Here is a 24,912-nt window from a genome sequence, read left to right as displayed (position 1 = left end):
CTTTTGCTCACCATGCCACCCCAGTTTGGACCCAGCCATATGCAAATCAGTCTTGACCCTGTTCCTCATGGGAACAGTCCAGACCGAACTGCCAAGCCAGGTCCTCACTGGACCAGAAACAAGCATCCTGGGACCGGTTTTGGGGTTTCACCCCTCATCAGCCAGGCTAGCTTGAATCCAGTGGCATGGGAAGCACGGGACCCACGTCTGGGCATACCCGTCTGTGACCCGACTGCAACCAGCGCCAGGACCCCTGGACCTCTCGTCCACCACCGCTACACGCCAGCAGCACTCATCGCTCTCAACCCTGGGACACGACAACTGTAAGCAGGCATCACCAAGACCCAACCCTTACACCACTATGCGGGGCGCCCTCATCTACAGGCCACCGGGCCCGCCCCCATTCTGCAACACCATTGCTGACCTCGCCACCACCCACGCACTTGCTTCCAAGGACTACACCCTCCTCCGGGACCTCAACTTCCACCTGGAGAACCTCAATGACACAACTCCATGACGCTGCTCGAAAACCTCGCCAAACTTGGACTCAAGCAACTCATCACCGCACCCACCCACACCGCCGGAGACACACTTGACCCCATATTCACCACCAGAAACCACATCTCCATTAGCCACATCACCGAACTCCAATGGACCGACCACCACGGTAAGCACTTTACCTTCAGCAAAACCCCAGACTGACACCTCGCTCACCTACCCCACCCCCACAGGACCCTCAACAACTCACCCCCCCAGACGTCCTTGACACTAACACAGCTGCCCAAGACCTCATCAACTGGAAATCAGACTGCACCAACACCTTAGCCCCCCATCAACAAACCCTCCAACAGGTGCACATCAACAAAAGCCAATTGGTTCATCCCCGCCCTCAAGGTGTCCAAACAAAAGTGCAGAAGCCTCAGAAGAAAATGGCGCACCAACAAGACCCCCACCAACCACAAAGCCTTCAAAAAACCAATAAACACACACCACCAACTCATTAGGACCACCAAGAGAAACGCCTTCCAGGAACGCATCAACAACAAAGCACACAACAACATGGAACTCTTCACGATCATCAGCGAACTGACCAACCCCAGAGCGAACTCCACGGATAGCCTTCCCTCACAAGAACTCTGCAATAACCTCTACTCCCACTTCCACCACAAGATAGCAGACATCTACGACAGCTTTCAGACTCAGGACCTTCCCATGCCCACCACCGGCATATCCACCACTGATGCTCCTCTAAACCCCCACCACCTACTCTGCTGGGCCAACATCCCCGACGAAGAAACCCTCACCATCATAAACTCCATCCACTTCGGCTCTCCCTGCGATCCATGCCCCCACCACATCTTCAACAAAGCAAGCAGCACCATCGCACCCAAACTCTGGCACATCATCAACCGCTCCTTCGAAACCGCCACCTTCCCAGAAATCTGGAAACACGCCGAAATCAAGCCATTACTGACGAAATCCCCCACAGACTCAGATGATCTCAAGAACTTCCGGCCCATCTCTCTACTCCCCTTTCCAGCTAAGGTCATCAAGAATGCTGTCAACAGACAACTCACTAGACACATTGAACTCAACAACATCCTGGACCCTCACAGTCAGGCTTCCGGAGCAACCAAGCACTGAGACTGCCTTCCTGGCTGCCACAGACGACATCTGCATCCTCCTAGACAGGGGTGAGACCGTGGCTCTCATCCTCCTCGACCTGTTCGCCACCTTCGATACCATCTCCCACTGCATGCTACAGACTCGTTTCAACAAAGCTGGCATCTGAGACAAAGAACTAGAATGGATCACCTCCTTCCTCTCCAACAGAACCTGCTCCTCTCTGAGCCCCACTCTCTTCAACCTCTACATGGCCCCCCTAGCCGCCGTCGACAGACACCATGCACTCAACATCGTCTCATACCCCGACGACACTCAGCTAATCATCTCCCTCCCCAACGACCCGCACACAGCCAAAACCAACTTCAACAACAGAATGAGGTCAGTCGCCACCATGATGAAGAAGAGCTGCCTCAAGCTTAATACCAAAAAAAAAGTCCTCATTGGCAACAACCACTCAGCCTTGGACATCTCCTGGTGGCCCACTGCCCTCGGAAGCGCTCCGGCCCCCACCGACCACACCCGCGACCTCAGCTTCATCCTGGACTCAGCACTCTCGATGAACTGCTTCAACACCATGCGCATGCTCTGGAAGATCCTCAAATGGATCCCAACGAGTCCAAAAGAACAGTCACCCAGGCCCTCGTCTGCAGCCGCCTGGACTACGGCAACTCACTCTACACCAGAATCCCCACCAAGGTACAGAAAAACTGCATTGCATCCGGAACGCCTCCACCCGTCTCATCATGAACACCCCCGAACACAGCCAGACCTCCGCTCTACTGAGAGTCCTGCACTGGCTCTCAATAGAGAGGAGAATCACATTCAAGCTTCTCACGCATGCCTACAAAGCCCCCCAAAACACCAGACCAGAATACCTCAACCAAAGACTCCACTTCTACATGGCCACCAGACAGCTCCACTCCGCGTACCTAACACTCGCCACCATCCCACGCGTCCGGAAGGACACAGCAGGAGGAAGATCCTTCTCCCAACACACCGCCAAGACCTGGAACTCCCTTCCCATCCAACTTGTAAGTTCTCCCACTCTATCACAATTCAGAAAGGACCTCAAAACTTGGCTCCTCACCTGATTCACGCCTTTCTTCTACGGCTTCTCACTTACTGCCCCCCCAGCGCCTTGAGACCCTAGCGGTGACTAGTCGCACTTTACAAGTATTATGATTGATTGATTGTATTATAATTGATTGACCCCCCTTTTCTCAGCCCCTACTTGACAGATCACACCAAATCTTTCCAGACAGCAGCTGAAGTAAGCGTCAAATTGGTTTAGAACATTTTGTGAAGATTAATCGACCAGCACCACAGATATAGGCAAGTCAAAAAATGCATTTTCAGTGGAAACAAGGTACTAACTATAACTACCTAATGCGAACCCTTTGTTTTTTCTCACCACTTAGACCTGGAGTTAGGAGGCTGTAAATGTGGCAGTCCCAATATAACTTTGCACCATAATACTCCCCAAGAGCAGGACCACTCAGACACTCTTGGATGCTTTAACTCAATTCATTTAGACAGTGTAGCTTGTCCCTTATGCGTTTCAGCTGTAGACTTGATCAGGGATAGAGAGTGAAACTGACACATCTTTTACAAATAATTTGTATAACATAAACAAAACACTAGCTAACCCATTTGGTGCTCAGACAAAAACAACTGTAGCCACCATCTTAGAGTGTTCAGCGGAGCATATTTCACTGTTAACATTATCAAGAACAATTTGCAAAATGTATTACATTAATCATAACAATTACACTTCATGTCAAGAAACATTACGAAAAGAAAATCATGAAACAGAGGTCTGAGGATAGAAGCTACAGCATGAAGGTAGTTGCTCAATCATGTGCAAAAGTAGAAGAGATTCCCAGGGTACAGCTATTGCACCCGAGCAGCAACTCCAGGGTGGATGCACAGGATTCAGTAAGGTTTCTCACCACTTACTTGAATCAAGCCTATAATGTGAGAAAGAAACTGAACAGGCTGGCTTATCTTGAAAATGGATCCAGTACTGGATAAATAACTGCATAACACCCCACAGATCACTTTTCATCTGTTTTCCTGCCTGCTTACAGATGAAACATTGCTCCCGCCCACAGGGAGCAGCATTTTTAGCCGCTCCCTGCCGGTCAAAGCAATGCTGGCTCTTGCTAAGGGAGGGTGGAGCCGGTTGGGGCTGTGGGGGCATTGGGGATTCCCCCGTGGCCTCCAATAAGGATGAATTGTGTGCCCTGGTTGGGCTCTATGGCGCCCACCTTTTAATGGCAAGGCCCTGGAGTATGGAGCCCTCGGTCCAAAATTGGACTAAGAAGTGTGCACCCCCTCCCCTATTAATATTTGGCAAGGCCCCGGAGGATGGGGTCACTGGGGCTGATATTGGTCCAAGGAGGGGGACTGCATGACATGTCTCCCTATTTAAAAAGGTAAAAGGTCCCAGGGGACGGGGACCCCTAGGTCAGAAATCAGCCTCAGGAGTGGCGCTTTGTGCCCGCTTCCTAGTTACAATATGTCAGGGCCCCAGGAGATGGGGCCCCCAGTCTGGAAAATGGCCTGGGGTGGGGGAGGGCTGCACACCTCCTACCCCATAAATATAGCCGTGGAGCCCATAGAAGGGGGTCCCCCAGGGCCAAATATGGCCTAGGTTGGGGGGCCACATACCCTCTCCTCTAACAAAAATGTGGCAGTCCCCCTCCATAGTTGGCTACCTTTTGGGGGATGGCCACATGCCAGGCCCTGCAGTCTATGCCCCACCGAGCCCAGCTGAAGGCTGTGTGTACCGTGGGGTTGGATACATGTGGGGGTTAGCTGCAGGCCCATGTGGGCAACCCCCCACCGTGCATGACCGAAGGCTGTGCGCATCGCATTTGGATTCACGTATGGTAATTAAATATTACTTTATGTAAAAAAAAAACTAAAAATTCACTGAAAAAAAGCCAAAGGTTACAGGAACTTTATAGTTAGGAAATAGAATTTTAAAAAACCTTCTAAATTCTCTAAAAAACATAGGTTACAGGGACCTTATTGTTAGGGTCAGGATTTATATACACAAAACCATACATTATACATTAACTATAATTTGCTCCTTCTTTATGCATTGCTTATACTGTATCATAAATCATAATTTATACCATAATTTTACTTTTCCTAATAACAGTTATCCTACCTAAAATAAAATAATGTATGACAACAGTGTGCATACTATTAATTATAGTTAATGTGCTGTGTGTATTTTTTTTATATCCAAACAGTGCTGTGAGGTTAGTGACCAATACTATTGTTTGGTCGGAGTACAAGAAAGAAGTTAGCGTTATAACTGTAATGTTTGAATTTCAAATGTTTGTGTAGTTTAAAATGTAAGATATTGTTAAAATAATTAACGCATTATAACTATAGCTAACCTTTGTTGTTTTCCTTGAAAATATATATTTATATATATATATATATATATTTATAGTGACGTAATATATTTGAGATCATGTTGACAGCAGAAAGTTTCACACTGAAGCTTGTGACATTACTTTTCTAAAACAATATAGTTTGCATCAACTGACCACAATCTAGTATCCAGCCAAATAAATAAATGAATGCATGCAGTGGAAGTTGATTACAAAGTCTCTGTTGGTAATCACCGCTTGACTTGCATTGTTTATTACCAGCTCAACAGGAAAATCGAGCAACAAGGAGGCAAGAGAAACTCAGCAGAAGAGAAGCGGGCAGTGAAAATGGTGCTGGCTATGGTGACTGCTTTTCTTATTTGTTGGCTGCCATACACAATCTTCGCTCTCATCATTGTCATCAATCCCTCTATTTACATTTCACCAATTGCTGCAACACTGCCAACATATTTTGCTAAAACGAGTCCTGTCTATAATCCAATTATTTACCTTTTCTTCAACCGGCAGGTAAGGGCATCTATGATTGTAACTCTTACTTATATATAGCTTCTATTTTTTATAGGATTGTATGATTAATGACAGGAAAATACATTTTTAACAAAGTAGGGCTTTGTAGGTGTGTTTATTCTATTTAGTGACGCATCACTGATTTCATTGAGCACTCTGGAGGAAGCCGATCTCCTAATATAAAGACTAGAGATTCTTACAAAAACTGCGAAGACCCGGCTCATAGCAAAAAAATATCTTGCTTTTCCCCTAACAAAGCGCGATGACAGGTATGCACAGCGTCACACGCTAAGGACCAGCTCCTAATGGTACGGAGGGCACATGCACCAGGCTCTAATACGCCTCTCAAAACACACGGTTTGTATTCAGGAAAGTGGAACAATGTGTCATTTGTAGAGATACCTTCTTGTGGCAAATGGCGAAGTCCACAAGCAAACCACGAAGTTATGGGGTCACAGTGAAATGGATACGTCCACCCCTTGAAAAAATGGTAGTGTCCATAGGCCCTTAAGTCCTTTAAAAGAGGGAGGATTTGTCTCAGTCCCAGCTACAAAACAACAAAACAATTAGGATCATTGTCTGTTAATAAATAAGTTATTTCCTTTAATCCTGAGTCAGTTTAGAAAATCAACCTCTCCAATAGGCTCAAGGATTTGTTTTCTGCATGACACTAAAATACCACTATCTCAAAGAGTAGATATCCATGATGCAATAACGTGCACCTTTTCAAACACATTTTATCACTATTTTATAGTGAGGAAATCTGTAACCTGGAAAGCAATCTGTATAGGTCTGAAATGGAGACATCCTGTGGACTTTGGGAGGTCACTTGTGCAGCAAATCCATCTTTTCTGCATGGTCACTCAGATTTTTCTCCTTTTTGTGGACCCTATTATCTCTGATTGGCATATTTAATTTGCCTACAAGTCCTTAGTATATGGTGTATAAAATGTATCCTGCGCCTGAAAGTTAAATGGCACCTCTGGACTGCAGCACCTATTGTACCATCCACAGGGTAGGGCTGTAAAAACATGGATTTAGGCCTACCATGCATAGCCTCACCGCAGCAGCCTAAAAATGTGCTGTCAAACTTGTCAAAATAACCCTTTTTGAAAAGCAAGAAACTCTGCTTTTAAATATTACTAAGTGACCCCTAAGTCCACTTTGTTACCAGAAGGATGTGTGCCTCCTATTTAAAAGTGTAACGTGTGGAATTAAAGTTGAGCTGTTTCTCCACTGACAAACCTCTAAAAGCTATTTTCACTTAATCTGTAATTTGTGACAGGAACAGCTACTGTGAGAATGCGGTTTATTCGTTTGGGGGGAATGGGCCAACCAAAGGTAAGAAAGTCACCATCCTGTGAGGCTCAGTCAGTATTTCAGTAATTTAAACCTGAGCTCAAGCCTTGGTAGTAATGGGAGAGAGCAGAGAGGCTTAACTTTATGAAAATGTGTAATGTATTTAGGAACACCAAAACCTTAAACAAGCTGAAAATAAAACACAATAAAAATCCTACTCAGATTTATATAAAAATAGAGAAAACTTTAATAAAGAAAATGACACCAAATTGACAAAAATCCAATAAGAGGTAGTAGAGATAGGAATTCTTATAACCATAAGCGAAAATTGCACCAAAAATTGCAAAGCGCCCATGGCAATATTTGGTCATGGTTGACATCGAGTGGAAATGCCCCGCTAGGACCTGATAGTAGGGAAACTCGAAAACGCTTTTTAGGTCCTAATCTGAAAAAAGACTTTGTCATTTTTCTGAAGAAAATTCTTCTGTTCTCCACCTGGGAGAAACTTGAAATTCAATCTTACACTGTAGAACTGACATACCTTATGTGGTCAGTCCCCTTGATGCTCTGAAGCAAACATTTTGTAAACGTACCCACACTTTTTTTTAGTGCCCAAACAACCACAGGAGTACACCTCAAAGGCCCCCCAGGACCTCAGGGGGAGTACTTATAGACTCTCAGGGTGTGAGGCAGAGGGCAACAACAAAGTCTAGTCCAAGTCCACTTGTCACTTGTCACTCGTCAGCTGGGATTGTTCACAGGAATATCCTCTTCACCTTTTTTTATTTTCTTGGAGCCATCCAGGGAATCAGTGTTAAGATCATTGTAGGTCTTTCTGTTCTTGGATGTCAAGTGGAATGGGGTCCATCTTCCTCAGGTCTTTCTCACATGTCACAGAGGCCAACTGCAGCAGTCTGCCTGGTATCCATTCACAAGTCCAGCAGAGTTTTGAGAAAGGCTGGGTGAGGGTCCAGTTTTGTGAGAATCACCGGCCCATAGGTGGAGGACACACTAAGACACTCCTTGTCCCTCTTTGACCACAGGAGGAATTGTTCCCAGGCCCTTCTCCCCCTACATTTTTAGTAGTTCCTGTTTGTCTCACAGCAAGCAGGCCCAAGATACGCCATGTGGAATCCAAGATGGTGAAATTATTTGGCCACACTAAACATGGGCTCTGAAGGCTAGGATTGTTTAAGGGAGTGGACTTTGGTAATCACCAGTGTCCACCCATTACTAACACCAAAACCAGTTTTAAGTAGGCACTGTATCCACAAGAAGTCCAGAAACATAAGTTAGGTAGGACAAAAGCAGGGTCTTTCAGCAATTAGGCAGGTGATACACAAGAATTACCTTTGCAACTAGTTCTCTCCTTTTCAAGGTTGCCACCATGTTACAGGTGGTTCAGATGACCTGTCAGGCAGGACTTGACACTGTAAATAGCCTTCTGACAATTCAGGCGGGTAAACGGTAAATTTCTAAAAGTTATTTTCTCTGGTATTTATTAAAAAAATCCAACTTTATCATTGAATTGGATTTTTATTAACTGTTAAAAAACATCATTTGACTATGATTTTCGCTTTTCCCATTTTGAGATACAATATTACTATTTGAATCTGTACTGTTAATGTCTACATAGGCCATCTGGGCCTTCCAGAGTGAAAACAGCTTTTAGGGTGTTCTCACTGTAAGGACATGCTAACATTAATTTTCTACATTTCCCACTTTTAATTACCATGTACCCTGCCTTGTAGACTGCAATGCATACATAGGGAGGCTTACTGACATTTAAAATGGAGGTTTTAACCTGTTGAAAAGGGTTTGTTTAACAGAACGCACTAGAGGTTTTACATTGCAGCAGTTAGATCACTATGGTGGGCATTAAGCCATGTTTTCCTTTGTCACTATGGAGTATAGCACAATGACTGGGCAGTCTGCAGGTGATGTGATGGTTGTATTTCTGCACCATATTCTATGGCCTTATAAAAATGTTGAGGTTGCCAATTAGGAGTTAGCCAATTATGTCAAACTATAGAAGCAAAGGCACAAAGGCTGAACCTGTTTAGCAGTGTCCTTCTGACAGAGTCAGAAAACCAGCAGCATCAATCCAGAAAAACAGCACTGATCACACTAAAAGGGGGAACTTTCCCACAGCTACAAAAGTCATTTAAAACTATTTGTAATGTTTATTAAAATTCCATTTAAACAGTATCATCATATTTTTAAATATTCTGGGAAAGTACTTTTTTAACATTACCTTTTACCTTCCTGAACCTCAGTTGCTAATTAGTATTGATCTACTGACAGCTGGTGTACTACTGCTTGGCTTTAATTAAATGAGAAAACTGCTCCCAGAACAGGAAGAATGACTTGGGAATGGATAAGTGTTTTCTTGCCCTTGCAGGAAGGCTAGTTAGGCAGGACCCAGGATCTTCATTTACTTGTAAAAGCCTGCATAGATTGTTCAGTGAAGAAAAAGAACAGTATGCACATCAACAGCTTCAGCCACTAACATCACATAAGGCTGTCCATGACAGGCCAGGTAGAGGGGATTGGACAAAGGTAACAGAAGAAAAAGCAGTCCATGTCAGCGATGTGCAGAGGCGGGTGCTCTGAACAAAGTTTCATACAATGTTAACACTGGGAATCTTCCACTTACTGTAAGTATCTCAGAATTTCATTTACAAATGTTGAATTAACAGCCAGAGAAATATGGTGAGCAGGACACATATCTCTTAAGGGATTTGCGGTGCAGTTTTTTCTGTCTTCTGCACAAGCTGATTGTCGACTTGTTGCCACATTTGTTTGCTTTAGTTGTGATGGCAGGAGATACACAACGCTTCCAATTGGCAGCACTGGGTTTATTGAGTAAAACAGTAACGCGGCCACAGCACATTCAAACACGGCAAAAGGAGAATTCCAAAATCAAGTAGTCAATGCTCTTATTTTAAAGAGGAAAATAACTTAAAACAATGTATATGGGATGTAAATCATCTAAAAATATTCCACAGCACAAACTTCATAAGTGACTGGTTGAGGGCTTAATCAAATCACGTAAATACCACTGGCATTTGTAAACATTTGCCAACAGGGGACAGAGTGGACATACAATTAAGATACTTTCCTTAGTAGCACCTGATATTTATTTATTTTAGACGTGCACTTTATGTGTCAATAGTAGGCTACTTATTTTCCTAAAACTGCTCTACAATTGTATGCATCAATGGTACTGTCAGTTCTTTTTATTTAGGTCAGTATCCTATCATTCATCTCAAACTCTTACATTTTATTAAATATATTGTTTTTCTTTATAGCAAAACCATTTTCTATTTCCCATTTCCTATATAATGACAACAGAAGGTGAAGCCTGTCTCAGTTGTTGACTAGGGTTAGCATGCGTCTCTTATCGAATTAGGTGACCTCATAATAAAATGAAACAGAGGAAATACATTGATATGATAAAGATGCAAGTGCACATATTTTGTAGTACCTAGATATTTTCATGTTATTTTCATTATTTGTTAGTTTCATATGAATCATTTATGTGGAATTCTTATGAGAAATGTACAAGCTTCACATTTTGAAATTAGGGTATTTGTCTCGAATTCTTTATAAGTATGCTTGTGCCCCATATTTTCAGTTTTGCATAAGCCAGTCTACACTGGTTCCGGGAACCCCCAGCCCCTGCTCTGGCGTGAAACTGGACAAAGGAAAGGGGAGAGACCACTCCCCTGTACATCACCACCCCAGGGGTGGTGCCCAGAGCTCCTTCAATGTGTCCCAGACCTCTGCTATCTTGGATCCAGAGGTGTGAGGGCACTCTTGAGGTCTCTGAGTGGCCAGAGCCAGTAGGTGACGTCAGAGACCCCTCTTGATAGGTGCTTTACCTGACTAGGTGGCCAATCCTCCTCTGAGGGCTATTTAGGGTCTCTCCTGTGGGCTTTTCCTCAAGAAACGACTTGCAAGAATTCACCAGAGTTCCTCTGCACCTCTCTCTTCGACTTCTGCCAAGGATTGACCGCTGACTGCTCCAGGATGCCTGCAAAACTGCAACAAAGTAGCCAGAAGACTACCAGCGACATTGTAGTGTCTAATCCTGCCGGCTTTCTCAACTGTTTCCTGGTAGTGCATGCTTTAGGGGCTGCCTGCCTTCATCCTGCACTGGAAGCCATGAAGAAATCTCCCGTGGGTTGACGGAATCTTCCCCCTGCTTCAGCAGGCACCAAACTTCAGCATCACCGGTACTCTGGAACCCCTCTCATCCTGATGAGCGTGGCCCTTGGAACACAGGTGGTAGACCCAAGTGACCCAGACTGTCCAGTGGTCCAACTGTCCAAATTTGGAGGAGGTAAGTCCTTGCATCCCCTCTCCAGACAGTAATCCTGTGCACTGCGTGAACTGCAGCTACAAGGGCTTCTGTGCGCATTTTCATGAAATCCTGCATGCACAGTCAAGCCTAGGTCCCCAGCACTCTGTCCCGCGATGCTCAGCTCCCTGAGTTGATCTCTGGTGTTGTGGGACCCTCATTTGCAGTGTTGAGATGACCGCCATGTTCAGACTTCCTGAACCCGTGTTCAAGGACTTCTGTGGGTGCTACCTTCTTGTGCGTGGGCTCTCTACGTTGCTGTGGGCCTCCTCTGTCTCCTCTCCCAAGTGGCAACATCCTGGTCCTTCCTGGGCCCAGACAGCACCATTTTTCTTCAATCGTGACTCTTGCACCTAGCAAGGCTTGTTTACGGTATTTTGCCAAGAAAAGAGCTCTGCATCCACCAGCACTCCGTGGGACATCTCCTGCACGAAGGAGAAGTTCCTAGCATCTTTCGTTGTTGCAGAATCTTCAGCTTCTTCCATCCAGAGGCAGCCATTTTGCACCTTCATCTGGGGTTTAGTGGGCTCCTGGCCCCCGGACACTTTCACGACTCTTGGACTTGGTCCCCTTCCTTTGCAGGTCCTCAGGTCCAGGAATCCGTCTTCAGTGCTTTGCAGTCTGTTGTGGTCTTGGCAAAATCCTCTATCATGACATTAGTGTGTTTCTGGGGAAATAGTAGTACTTTACTCCTACTTTCCAGGGTCTTGGGGTGGGGTATCTTGGACACCCTTAGTGTTTTCTTACACTCCCTCTACACACTACACTAGCCTAGCAGTCCACTCATGGTTCGCATTCCACTTTCTTAGTATATGGTTTGTGTTGCCCCTAGGCCTATTGCATCCTATTGTATTCTACAGTGTTTGCACTACTTTCTGACTGTTTTATTTACCTGATTTTGGTTTGTGTGTATATTTTGTGTATTTTACTTACCTCCTAAGGGAGTATATCCTCTGAGATATTTTTGGCACATTGTCACTAAAATAAAGTACCTTTATTTTTAGTAACTCTGAGCATTGTCTTTCTTATGATATAGTACCTGCATGATATAAGTGGTATAGTAGGAGCTTTGTATGTCTCCTAGTTCAGCCTAAGCTGCTCTGCTATAGCTACCTCTATCAGCCTAAGCTGCTAGAACACTACTAATCTACTAATAAGGGATAACTGGACCTGGCACAAGGTGTAAGTACCATCAGGCACCCACTGAATCTATGTATTATCTAGATGCTCTAAATGTTTCAAACAGTTTTCAATGTTTTTAGGATTTTATCACCTTGAATCATAACTAAGAGGAATCTAGAATTTGTCACTGTTTTACTCCCCTTACCGCACCAGAACGAGCCCTGAGCCCAAAACCTCTGACCAAAACACAGCTGAGAAGGTAATAATTAAATACACCACGGAGGTCTTATATGCTGTGAATGCTAAGATCCAGAGCTCTTGTGCTAAGGTTATGGATCCAAGAAGTAAGGAATATAGAGGCCCGGTACGCTACTGGTCTCCCCAATATTCTGTTGATCCGCAAACGATTCAGGAATGTTATAAACAATCTATTTTCCTGGTTAACTGCCGCTCCTAAGGGGCTCATAAAACTGATACTTACCTTCTTTTGGAACAAACTAAACCAATGGCTCTGTTTCTTACTGAAACACGGCTGGAGGAACGTTCTGCACCAGACATTGCGATGGCATTACCCACAGGTTATAATATTAGTAGGATAGACAGGCCTACCAGGGGTGGTGGAATCGCAGTTGTTTATAGGGGCACATGCGCGATCACAATGACTCCCTCACAGATCGATGGATGTGAAAGCATGTTTTTTTCAATTAGTGCGAACCCTCATCATACTTTGTCTGGTGTCCTGATCTATCGGCCTCCGGACCCTATTGGAGATTTTCTGTCCTCTTTGGCAGAGAATATCTCACAACTAGCCTGTACTAAATCCAATCTGACTCTGCTAGGTGATTTTAACATACATGCAGAGGACATTGATAATGTATCAACAAGGCTGCTGTTAGCAGATATGAAGGCATGTGGTTTAACACAGTTGAATCAAGGACCCACTCACAATAAAGGTCACACAATCGACCTTGTTTTTTCTAACACCCCAGGACTAAAATATTTAACCTCTCGTCCTTTGACATGGTCTGATCACTACTTGATGGAATTAGAAATGACCATTCCTAAGCACAAGGTTATGATTGTTAATGCTCCATTACGCAAAAGAAGGTGGCATAAATTAAAAGTGCCCAACTTTATTAACTCACTGCAAAAAAAACAGAACAGAAAATAAAAACATTCTTTTAATAAATCGATTAGTGTTAGTCTGGATGAACTCATACCCCTTTCTGATTCAAGACATAGGCCACAGAGGAGGACATCCCCGTGGTTCACTTTAAGCCTACTTGAGAAAAAAAGAGAATGTAGAAGACAAGAGAGGAAATGGAGACAAATGCAAGATGATGCACTGAAAGAGGAATATAGGAATTTGATCCGATCTTATCATGCTGAAATAAAAAATACACAGGCTAAATATTACTCCTCAGGAATAGAAGCAGCAGCTAACTCTCCAAAAGAGATCTTTAAGGCTCTTAAGGAACGTATTCATCCTCCTGACGACCTAGAACCTATGGACACTCCGCAGTTGCATGTCGATAATCTGGCGTCTTTTTTTCATGAAAAAATCCAGGATATTTATCTATCCTTTCCTCACACCCCTAAAGGAGATCATACTTCTATTAGGCAGGAATTAAGGGAAGGGATAACCCTATCAAACCTTACTCCCATTCATACGGACACAGTAACAAAATTCCTGGGATCTATTAAATCAGGCTCCCCCCTGGACCCAGCTACACCCCAGATACTTTTTATGGGAGCGCCAGTGTTAGGTCCTGTAATCGCTAGCCTTTTTAATGTCTCACTTTCCTCTGGGACAGTGCCAGACCTATGGAAACAGGCCATTGTCAAGCCTGTTTTAAAAAAATCTAATTAGGATTCAAAGGTGATGAATAACTATCGACCAGTTTCATTGCTACCTATATTGGCTGAAATAGTAGAAAAACATGTGCAGGCCCAGCTCTCCGTCCTTCTGAAAGAGAGAAAGATCTTACACCCCACTCAGAGGGGTTTTAGGCCATCACACGGGATGGAGACCGCACTGATTGCCATTACAGAGGAAGCAAAAAAGAGGCTGGATAAAGGGATTGAAACAGCCATCATTCTCCTAGACCTCAGCGCGGCTTTTGATACAGTAGACGTGAATATCCTAAAAAAACAGGATGCAGGGGATTGGAATCTTTGGAACCGCTTTAGAATGGATCTTCTCATTTATTTACGGAAGATCTTTTCAGGTGTTAGACAGATAATGTATATCCAAATGTATTATGAGCAGTTGCGGAGTGCCTCAGGGTTCCTCTCTAAGCCTGTTACTGTTTAATATCTATATGTTGCCATTAGCAGCGATTGTCCAGTCATTTGGCCTGAAATTGGTGTCATATGCAGATGATACTCAACTTATTGTCTCCTTCTCCAATAAGCAACTGGATCTTGGGACAGCATTGGGACCCTGTCTACAAGCAGTTGCTGCCTGGATGACGGAAAGTAAATTAAAGCTTAATGACGGAAAAACTGAGGTGCTGTTTTTTGGGCAACCAAAAAATCCCTTGACAAACCCAGCTATAATAAAAGGAGTTGGTGTACTCCAGCCCCCTAAAGACCTTATTAAAAGTCTGGGAGTATGGTTGGACCCCCAACCTTCAATGTTTGCAACACGCTAATAGAATAGCTTGAACCTCTTTTGCGCTTCTTAGGACCCTGAGGAAGATCCTGGAGATTCTGCCTATTGTCACCAAAAGATTGATTATTCAGGCCCTGATAGGATCACGCATTGACTATGGCAATGCGTTGTTTATAGGATCACCTAGATATGTCATAGATAGACTACAGAGGGTGCACAATGCAGCTGCATGTCTGCTCTTAAATGTTCCAAAACAACAATCTGTACGTAATGGAATTGCCTCTTTACATTGGCTTTCAGTAGCCAAAAGGATCCAATTCAAGGCATTATGCCATATCCATAGAGCATTATATTACCAAGGTCCTGAGATGCTCAGAATATTAGCCTCTTTTTATGCACCAAGCAGACTACTCAGATCCTCCTTAGCCATGTTAGTTACACTTCCAAAAGTGAAAAAGGCAAGATGGGGAGGGAGGTCATTGACCTATCAAGCAGCCAAACTCTGGAATAGTTTACCTCCTAACATCAGATCAAGTTCTCAAGAAATTTCTTTTAGGAAAGCCCTAAAAACATGGTTATTTACAGCTTGAATTAATGTGAGGTTGTGTACTATTGCGATTCTGCGTTGCAGTGTAAGCGCTACGAGACCCTTGGGCAGGTTAAGCGCTACATAAGCAATTATAACATATCATCAGGTACCCACTATAAGCCAGGCCACCTCCCACAGATATGATACGCCAGTAAAAATATTACTATATTATTATATACGCCAGCCTCTATGAGATGGCCAGCAAGTTCATATCTGCACCCAAGTAGCTTGACTTTCAATGTTTAACAGTTGCTTCTTTCGCTTGTGGTCGCTGCATTCCTGTAGTCCACACTTGTATATTGGAGAAAATCTAGTAGCTTTGAGGACAACTCAAACGGTTCCACTTCATGTAAGCCACATGGTATGTGTACTGTGCAACTAGGGGTGTCTGCCAAAAATCTCAGAAGGGGGGGAGAATGGCTGGAAGAAAAAAAAAAGTACTTGTCCTGCCGCTGCTGTCACTGTTCCTCTTCTCTCCCAATGGTGATGGTGTCCCAGCAGTCCCTAGGGCACCAGCAAAGACTCCCCACGCAATCCTGGTGCTCCTCTCATGCTATACCTAGCATGACAGCAGTGCCAAGATTGGTCTGAGTGGCTTGATCTCCCGCACAGACAGTGCATTGGAGTCTGTGCTGTTTCTCTAACCCAGATGTGCAACACAGATGGCAGACCAAACTGAAATGTGCACTTAAGTGCACTGCATTGACTCCACTCCTTCTCCCCTCCTCCCATGGCCCAGCCTCGCCCTTCCCTGCCCATGCTGACTCAGCCACCAACTGAAAAATAAAATGATGATAAAAGATTATTTTCTTTTTCAGCTGCTGGCTCATAGTCAATGGGGCGACGCTCCTTCGCCGTTGCGGAGGAGCCGCCCCTGTGTGCAACTAAATTGTGTAAGAGCTACACCAATAACCTAAGCTGATAATTTAGACTCTGAACCCTTAAATTACATCTGACTTCAGCATACATTGTTTTCAATTTAAAAAAAGGCCTGTTACATACCTTGTATCAAACAGCTTAAAACGGTGTGCTGCTGGAATGCCTCCAATTTACTAACCCGACATAAATGGTATGAGTCCTTCATTAGTCTTATGTGCAGGGTATTCAAAAAGTCCTATATAATCAAACAATCATTAATACACTCATGAAAGATACATTGGAATGAACCAGTTATACTGATGTATCCACTTAATTAGTCCAATCACTTATCCGGGATGCAACATCTGAAGTTGTTCTTCTGGTTTACTGGTTCTGCATTTCCTGAGAAAAAACTGCTAACATAGAGTTTTTTGAAGGGCTGTTACTCATATAAAATAATGTATAAAAAGCATTGTGGGCCACATATATGGTGCTAAATAGTAAAGTCAAAAATATCATGGAACAGAATACAGAGGGTAAGGATATGGTTTTTTTAGTTATTAAATATATTTTTAGATATAGTTATATATAATTTAGCTGCATTTAATATAGTACTATAAAGTGTCATTTTTATATAGTTTGACAGTATCAATTATTTTGGTATTATTAGGATTATGACACTATTTGTGTTTAATTTGTTTCAGTATAGTTGGTACGTTTTCATATTGTATAGTTATTTTAGTATTATTATTAGGATTATGATAATATTTGTCTTTACGTTTTTTAGTACAGTTTGTACATTTTCATATATAATTTTACTTTGATTTAATAAAAAAATGTTAATTTAGGAGAAGGTTGTTGGGTTTGTAGGAAGTTTCCTAAAATGTAATTTATTTATTTTTGATTTATCAATACTGTGTATTTAATTTAATGTTTTAATTATACAAAGTATTTAGTTTTATATAATTGATTATATAAATATATGTTTTGTTATTTTAATTGTTTGTTGATTTGTAGTTTCTTTTTAATTGGTTAATCAGTTTAATTGCTACATTATTGTAATTAATTATATATGTAATTTTTGTCTTAATTTTATTAATATTTTTTATTCTTATACTATTTTTATTTTTTTATTTTAATTGTTTGCCAGTGTTTGTTTTTAGCTTGATGTGGAAGGAAGTGTTTTCATTTAAAATATATATTATATTTTTTATTTACTTTTTATACGTAATATAAAATGTTTATTTTTTATGTAATTTTATTTGTTTTCTAGTGCATACATAATGTAGTTTTAGGTCTGTATTTAAACAGTGAAGTGGAAAAAATAAAGATAACCCCTTCTATTTACAACACATTTCCTATTGTTGCTTAAAATGGACAGGAAATAGAAAGTCTTCCTCCTCCAGTGTCCAACACGTTTCTTACATTTGCTGATGATGAAGTGCAATAGAAATTCTGAGCCCTCCAAATTCCAACACTTTCACTACTGTTGCTTAGATTTGAGTGGGGAAAGTGAATTTGCCCCCTTCAAAGTACAACACTTTTCATACTTTTCCTTATGTTTACATGGTGTAGCACTTATAGATTTCTGTCAAAATAGTTGACAAAATTCTCAAGATGTAGTCTGAGAGTTCCAATCATGCAGAAATTCCTGATTTAGCAGCAATTCAAAATAATGAGCTGCTTGCCCAGATGCCTGGGACATCAGAGTGGTTCTGTACTGTGGAAGCAATAGTTTTAGATTTGAATGAAAAACTGTTCAACAGCCAGAAAGTTCTGACCTGGCTCAGTCTGCCGTAGTGTCTGTGACAATGGACAAAGATAACAAATGGTTAATAAATGCTAGAGTGGTTTGCAAGATTTACCATTTTCATTACTTGTATTCGATCAAGCATACAGCAATCTCACAGCAAACCTGGCAAAAGCACAAACTTTGTTTCCATACCTGGCAACACTTATTCCACCATACAAAACAGAAAACATGTCACAGGCTGCAATCATTACTTATCTGAACTTTAAGTCTACACACCCACATCTTGTGCCCTTTGTGCTACTTGTGGTGATTAGTGAGGTAGAAACCCCTCAATTTGGGGGTTTTATAGATTGACATTGTACACCCTGCAGTTTAGCACAACAATGCAGCTGATAGATAACATGCTGCAAATGTTTGGAAATAGAATGCTGAAATAACATTCTCTCAATAGTTTGTGATGTGCACTAATGTTCCCTGTTATCTGCCCTCTCAACATCAGAGGGGGCCTCATGTGGAATACCATTCATCATAGGTGTGACAATGGTAGACGAATCTTTGAAGGTATGTTTCATGATACATACCCCATGCATTCCATACTCTCATTACAGGCCCACTGACACCATACACACCAGCAAGTTGAACATCATTGAGGTTGGTTTGATGGAGTATGCAGCTGTCGTGCTCGGTACCTTGTTAACCTGCACAATGTTCTGTTGTGCAATAACAGTCATGTAAAATTAAAGTATGTCACGTTTTTTTACTTCCCATACAAACGTCAAGCTCTATCTGCCCAAGAACATCCCTCAATCCAAAGTTTCTTTTTGAGCCAAAAACCTGAAACTCAAGAGATCCCGAATCAGAGGCTTAACCTTTTCCATTGGAAAGCAAAATCGGGAAGCTCCATTCTGGTACAATTATCATTGATCCTTTGGTCTTTAGTAAGGATTTAATTACCAAGATCTCCCCAACTCTCTGAACTCATAATCATAGAACCTAGGAGAACCATACTATGGAATACCTCAGGGTGAATATAAACAAATTGGTATGAAATTACCGTAGTATTTTAGCTAGACATGTGCTTAATATGCCATGATTTAAACATATCACTGACCCTTATGCATAGCATCCAACATATCTTCATAGCTTCTGATTCACACGATTGTACACATGGGCAACTAGCCTCTGCATCACTCGCTAAACTGTTAAGTAATACAGCTTTGTAGAGCGAACAATCACCTAGGAAGGTTACCTGGCACTGAGCAGGTGAGAGTCTAGCCACATTTAGGGCCTAGAGGGAGTACTCAAAAAGCCAGGTCCTAAGCTTTTTGCAAATTTCAAGAAGTGAGGAGGAGATTCTTATTCGTAGTGGGGGGTCACTCCACGCTTAGGAGTGATGTTGAAGATGATTTGACCAACAGGAACAGAAGGCTGAGACTCATTGACTGGCACACACAAAGTTTGTCTCTCTTGAGGGGGCTACAAGTACTCCTGTGGACTCACCAGGCACCTCTTCAGCCAAAGGCTACAGGCCCTGATTTGATTGGCCCTGTATCAGGATACCACTTGTGAACTGGTGGAAGGTAGAGTGGGAGTGGAGAAAGAGTGCAAGATACCTGGGCTACTGACCGCCCACTCTGAGAAACCACAGAGGTCAGAGACCCGTGGATGGCCTGGGGCCTGGCTCTTGATACTGACAGCAGTCAGAGTCCTCTGGTGGTTGCTGTCCTTATGGACAGAGTTTTAAAGGGGTTGGGACAGAAGTCTGATCCAAGAAGTGCAATGGGCCACATCTCTTTGTTGACCATAGTAGTACTGTCTCCCTATTGGGATGCATCTGTGAGCAAATTAAGGTTAGGTGCTGCACAGGTAAGGTGAAGGGTTCCCCTTGGGTCAGTCATCCAGTGGCTCAGGAGAGTACAGTGGAATCCAAAAGAGTTCAGAGAGGCATAGAACTGACAAGTGCCCACACAGTAGTGGGCCGTTGTCCATGTTCTATTGCCTAAACAGGGAAGTTCATCAAGGTATTGATTAGTCTGCCCTGGCTTTAGGCTGGTGCAGTCGTGTTGTAAATGGCTCTCTCTGCCAAATTGTGTGCCCTTTTCCCTCCACTTTTTGTTGAATTTATTTGTGTTGTCCTTAGGTCTTTGTGCACTTAACCATTGCTAACCAGTGCTAAAGTGCTTTCTCCCAAAAGCATGGAATGATTGATATATACCTCACTGGCATATTTAATTTACTTATAAGTCCCTAGTAAAGTTCATAATATGTGCCCAGGGCCTGTAAATTAGATCCGATTAGAGGGGGCCTATAGCACTACTTGTGCCACCCACTTGAGTAGCACTTTAAAACATGTCCTAGGCCTGCCATTGCAGAGCCTGTATGAGCAATTTAACACTGCCATGCCGACCTGGCAAAATAAATATTTTGCAGGCCTACACCTTCTCTTTTCATACATGGAAAACACCTCTAGGGTAGGACCTGAACAGCCCAGATGGCAGGGTCCAATACATGTAAAAGGTAGGACACGTACTGTTAAGTTTTACATGCCCTGGTAGGCAAAAACTCATAAATTCGTTTTTCACTACTGCAATGCCTAATACTCCCAAAGGATAACAATGTGATTACCTTACTACATATAATTAGTGTAGCTTCCAATCTAGAAAAGATAAACTTTTCAAGTTTTGTATCTCTGGAATCATAATTTAAAATCCTACCTTATGGTGAAGTTGGATTTTAAATTACAATTCTGAAAATACCACTTTTAGAAAGTTTGCATTTTCTTGCTTTAGCCATTTGTTGCCAGCCACCTGTGTCCGATCACTTGTCTGGAGTGGATGACAGCTGGGCTTTTTGTATTTCCTCAAGACAGTTACACACAACGGGAGCTTCTTTGTGGCTTGATGGGCCTCAATGGTGCATGAATTGGCTTGATGGGGGATGGAGCTTAACTCCCTGTAGTGAGTCTGGATCTACGGCAGGAAGGAAGGACCTTCGTGCACTACAAAGCTCTTCTTTGAAGTCTCCCTCCATTCAAAAACATTATTAGGAATAGGAAATGGATTTCTGACAGTACCACTCCAGTACACTTCCAGACCTGTAGATACTCTGCCAGGAAGAAGGACTGCTGTGCTGCTACAAAGGACTGCCACTCTGCTTGACTGTTGTTCTGGAACAACTGATTTCTTGTTGTGCTGACCTGTTGCCTGCTTACCTCCTTGACTGTGTGAGAAGGACTGGACCTAGATCAATTGAATCCAGAACCAGAGTGACTCCAAAGGCTTGCTGGATTGCTTCCTGTTTTCTGATGTCTCAGGAAAACAAAAGACTTCCACTTGGACTCTGCCAACTGTGAGTCTTGCCCTGCCAAGTCGTGCCAGTCCAGTACTGGGCCCTTGGAAATGGGTATAAAGTGCTGCAAGGATAAACACAACAACCCCATTGCGCCACTCAGAACCGGCGCATCTCCATCGACACTGATGCATCGCCACCTCTGTGAGGATCAAGGTCATCATATTGCTGATGGCGCACGTATCACCTCCTTTTCCTATGCAACTCTGACTTTGCACAGCTTGCAGATGACGTATCACCTACATCTGAAAGATCATCGACCAAACATCACCTCTCGCTCTTCGCAGCTCCCTCGATGTCGATACAAACAATGTACTTTTGCAGTGGGCCACAGCTGGCCCTGAATCAGACCTGCACTCCATCGTGATCAGCATGACTTTTCAGATTTGACTAGGTCTAACTCAGGGGTCTTCAAACTGATGGGTGGCCCCCTTTGCGGGGCCTCAAGTGATCCAAAGGGGATGCCACACCCTGGCTAAAAGAAGAATAATGCAGATAATACTGCTTTGTTTGGAGCAGAAAAATGTTCATTGCATTTGGAAAAAGGTAACAGAACTTAACTACAATGTTTAAATAAGTCTGGGATTTTTTAAACATTGCCAACTTAATAGAATAGTTATGCTTTATGGTTTTGAGCACTACATTTCAGTTTATTCTTTAAAATTCATACTTTAAGTTCTATGTATTGGATTTTATGTTGTTTCAGTCTTATTTTGATCAATAAATTAAGTTCCACTGTTCTAACAATGTGTGGTTCTATTTGTGTGGTGTTTACACTGTTCGACTGCTGGAGCGGCTCGCAGGGCATGGACTGGGCAGGGCAGCGTGCAAGGGGGGTGTGTGAGAATTAAATTTAAATTTAAAAAAATTACACTTACCTCCTACGCCACACCGCACTATCCACTTCTTCTCTGCTGATTGCAAGCACAGGCTCCCAGCCAGCCCTGCAGCCAATCCTAACACTGCTCAAAGCAGCATCAGGTTTGGCTGGGCACTCCCAGGCAGACCTGGAGCCTGTGCAGGCTCTCTCCAGCCCAGTAGTTGTGTTGCTGTGCTGGAGAGAGTCTACTGCAATGTGTATTTGGCTGGCCCAGGACGGCCGGCCAAACACACATGCGCTCTGAGAGAAGAGCTCTGTGCACTCCCTTCAAGTGCTCGTCACCCCTGTGGCCCCACCCCTTTTCAAGAAACGATAATAAACACAGTTCCACAACACAGTTTATTATCGTTCTCTTGAAAAGTTTTTGCAGCTGCCGCTGCTGGCGGGGGGACAATGCTCCTCCGCCCTAATGGAGGAGCCGCCCCTGTTTTACTGTCTGAAATGTTGCAGAAATACTTTACACATTGCCCCTTAAATTAAACCTGGCTACTCTGAGCCAAGCTACCAGAGGGTGAGTGCATACTTCTGCCAACCGGAAACCCAGCTTCTAACTCCTTGCATAACACCTCCTGATCTTGTAAAAATAAATGCTAACCACATGGCGCATCATTACTCCAGAAGAAACAACCGGCCCCATGAAGTCCATCCACTCAGGGGCTCCATTGGACCCCTACGCTCACCACGCCTACTCCAGAAGACTGCAACCTATCAGCACCATGCTCCACCCATTCAGAAAGCCTGCACCTCTTCTGCGACCTTCCCAGATGCTTAGAAATATGCAACTGTCCTGGCATTGCTGAAGGAACCTTTGGTGACCCTTCAATGCTCACCAACTGCAGACCAATCTCCCATTTAACATTCCCACCCCAGGCTTAGATGAAGTCATTAACAGACACCTCAGTGAATACCTCTATGACAACCAACTCCTTAACATCAATCAGTCTGGTTTCAGGCCCAACCACAGCATGGAAACTGCCCTCATCGCCATCACAGATGACATCCGCATGACTCTGGACAGAGGAGACACAGAGGTCCTCATCCTCTGGGACCTCTACAGAGCACTTGACACAGTCTCCCACCCCATCCTCATCAAATACCCCGCAACATTGAAATCTAGGGACATGGGCTCTGATGGATCTGTTGTCAGGGTGGCATGTAGCCACCCTGGCCAGTTGTGGCCTCACCAGGGTCAGTCTTGGCGTGCTCTGTTCTCAGAGCTGGCAACCCCTGACCTATTGATCCTCATCCTATGGACTGTTTCTACCTTCTGCCCTCCATCTGGGCCTCTGCACCCTTTGTTTGTGGAGTGGAACCCTAAAACAGAAGTGGTAGGGTGCCTGTGGTGGCCACCCCACAGCAGATCTCCTGACACTGTGAAGCTCCTATCAGTAAATGGACTCTTGGTACAGACCAGGACCCCTGCCTATGCCCCAACTGAGAACAATCTAAGCATGGGGCTGGTAATATGGCAACCTGGGACTCCACCCACTATAATCTCCCCTCCCAGTCTCAGAATGGACATGGGACCCCTGTCCTCCCCCTATACTGGGACCTGTCTCATTCACTGTATATTTCCCCCTCTCTCTCCTTAGGATCGCTCACCAGTGCCTTCCCAGAATCTCTGGTACTTAGCCAGCAGTCTGCCCCTTTTGCAAGTTTCCTGGGGGCAGTGAACTTGCAATCAACCAGGTGTTAGTGTCGCCCTGGAAAACAGTGACTGAACATGTGCTCTCTAGCAATCAAATTGTACAGCCCCTCAAAAGTATTTACCTTGCTACACTTTACCCAACCGCCCGTGGCCTTGTAGAAGTACCCCCCAAACTTCCCCTGGAACTGGTGAGACAGTTTCGTACTGCCAGTGAATCTCCACCTCCACTCTTCTGTGGTTCATCCTTATCTCTTGAAAATGGTCTTCTTAATGATGAGATAGTTCACCCTGCCCCCTTCTCTAGGGCCAGTAGTGCTTCCCTACCACCACTAAGCATATGCCTCCATGTGCCAGCTCCCCAATCCTCCCCAGGGATTCTGTGCACCTCTACAGTAACCTCATTAGCCTCATACCACATGTCTATGTCATTCCCCCCTCAATATGTCAGGCACCAAGTCCATGGGTGCGTGGATCCTTCCTTCACCACTGGACATTGTAGTTTCACTTCCACCATTCTTACTAGACTCTGCCAGCTGTTTTGCTTTCAAGTCCAGCTGTCTTAGACTCAGTTCATGAGCTAGCAAGATCTTTTTCTCTTCTAAGGCTCTTTCAGCCTCAGCTGAATTCATGGCAAGTTTTTCTCTGGCTAACGCCCTCTCGGCCCTCCTCTCCTCCGCTAGAGCTTTGTCAGCCTCACCTCTTCTCTACTATTCAGCCAGTTGGGCTAACTGCAGCCTCAGGTCTGTGTGTCCTTTAACTCCTCAGAAGACAGAGTTTAAGAGGATACACTGCTTTCTACATTTAATACAGCAGGGGACTTGCTTTCTGTGGACTCCTCTTTCTCTTCTGGAGCCTTTGCCAGGTCATTTTTCTTCTCCTATTCCTCCTTATCATGACT

General features: G+C 43.7%; 1 protein-coding gene across 1 annotated transcript in view; it reads left to right on the top strand.

The window, feature by feature from the left end:
- LOC138288533 (pinopsin-like) overlaps positions 1-24,912 on the top strand; it is a 106,937-nt gene that overhangs the window by 59,060 nt on the left and 22,965 nt on the right. The window contains exon 3 of the mRNA XM_069230065.1: positions 5,295-5,540. Coding sequence (XP_069086166.1) covers positions 5,295-5,540 — 246 coding nt within the window. The remainder of the gene's footprint in view (positions 1-5,294; positions 5,541-24,912) is intronic.

This window comes from Pleurodeles waltl, chromosome 4_1 (assembly GCF_031143425.1).
Source record: "Pleurodeles waltl isolate 20211129_DDA chromosome 4_1, aPleWal1.hap1.20221129, whole genome shotgun sequence".
In the NCBI taxonomy this organism is placed as follows: Eukaryota; Metazoa; Chordata; class Amphibia; order Caudata; family Salamandridae; genus Pleurodeles; species Pleurodeles waltl.
The sequence above is the reverse complement of the archived record's forward strand: the minus strand, read 5'-3'. Positions and strand labels throughout refer to the sequence as shown.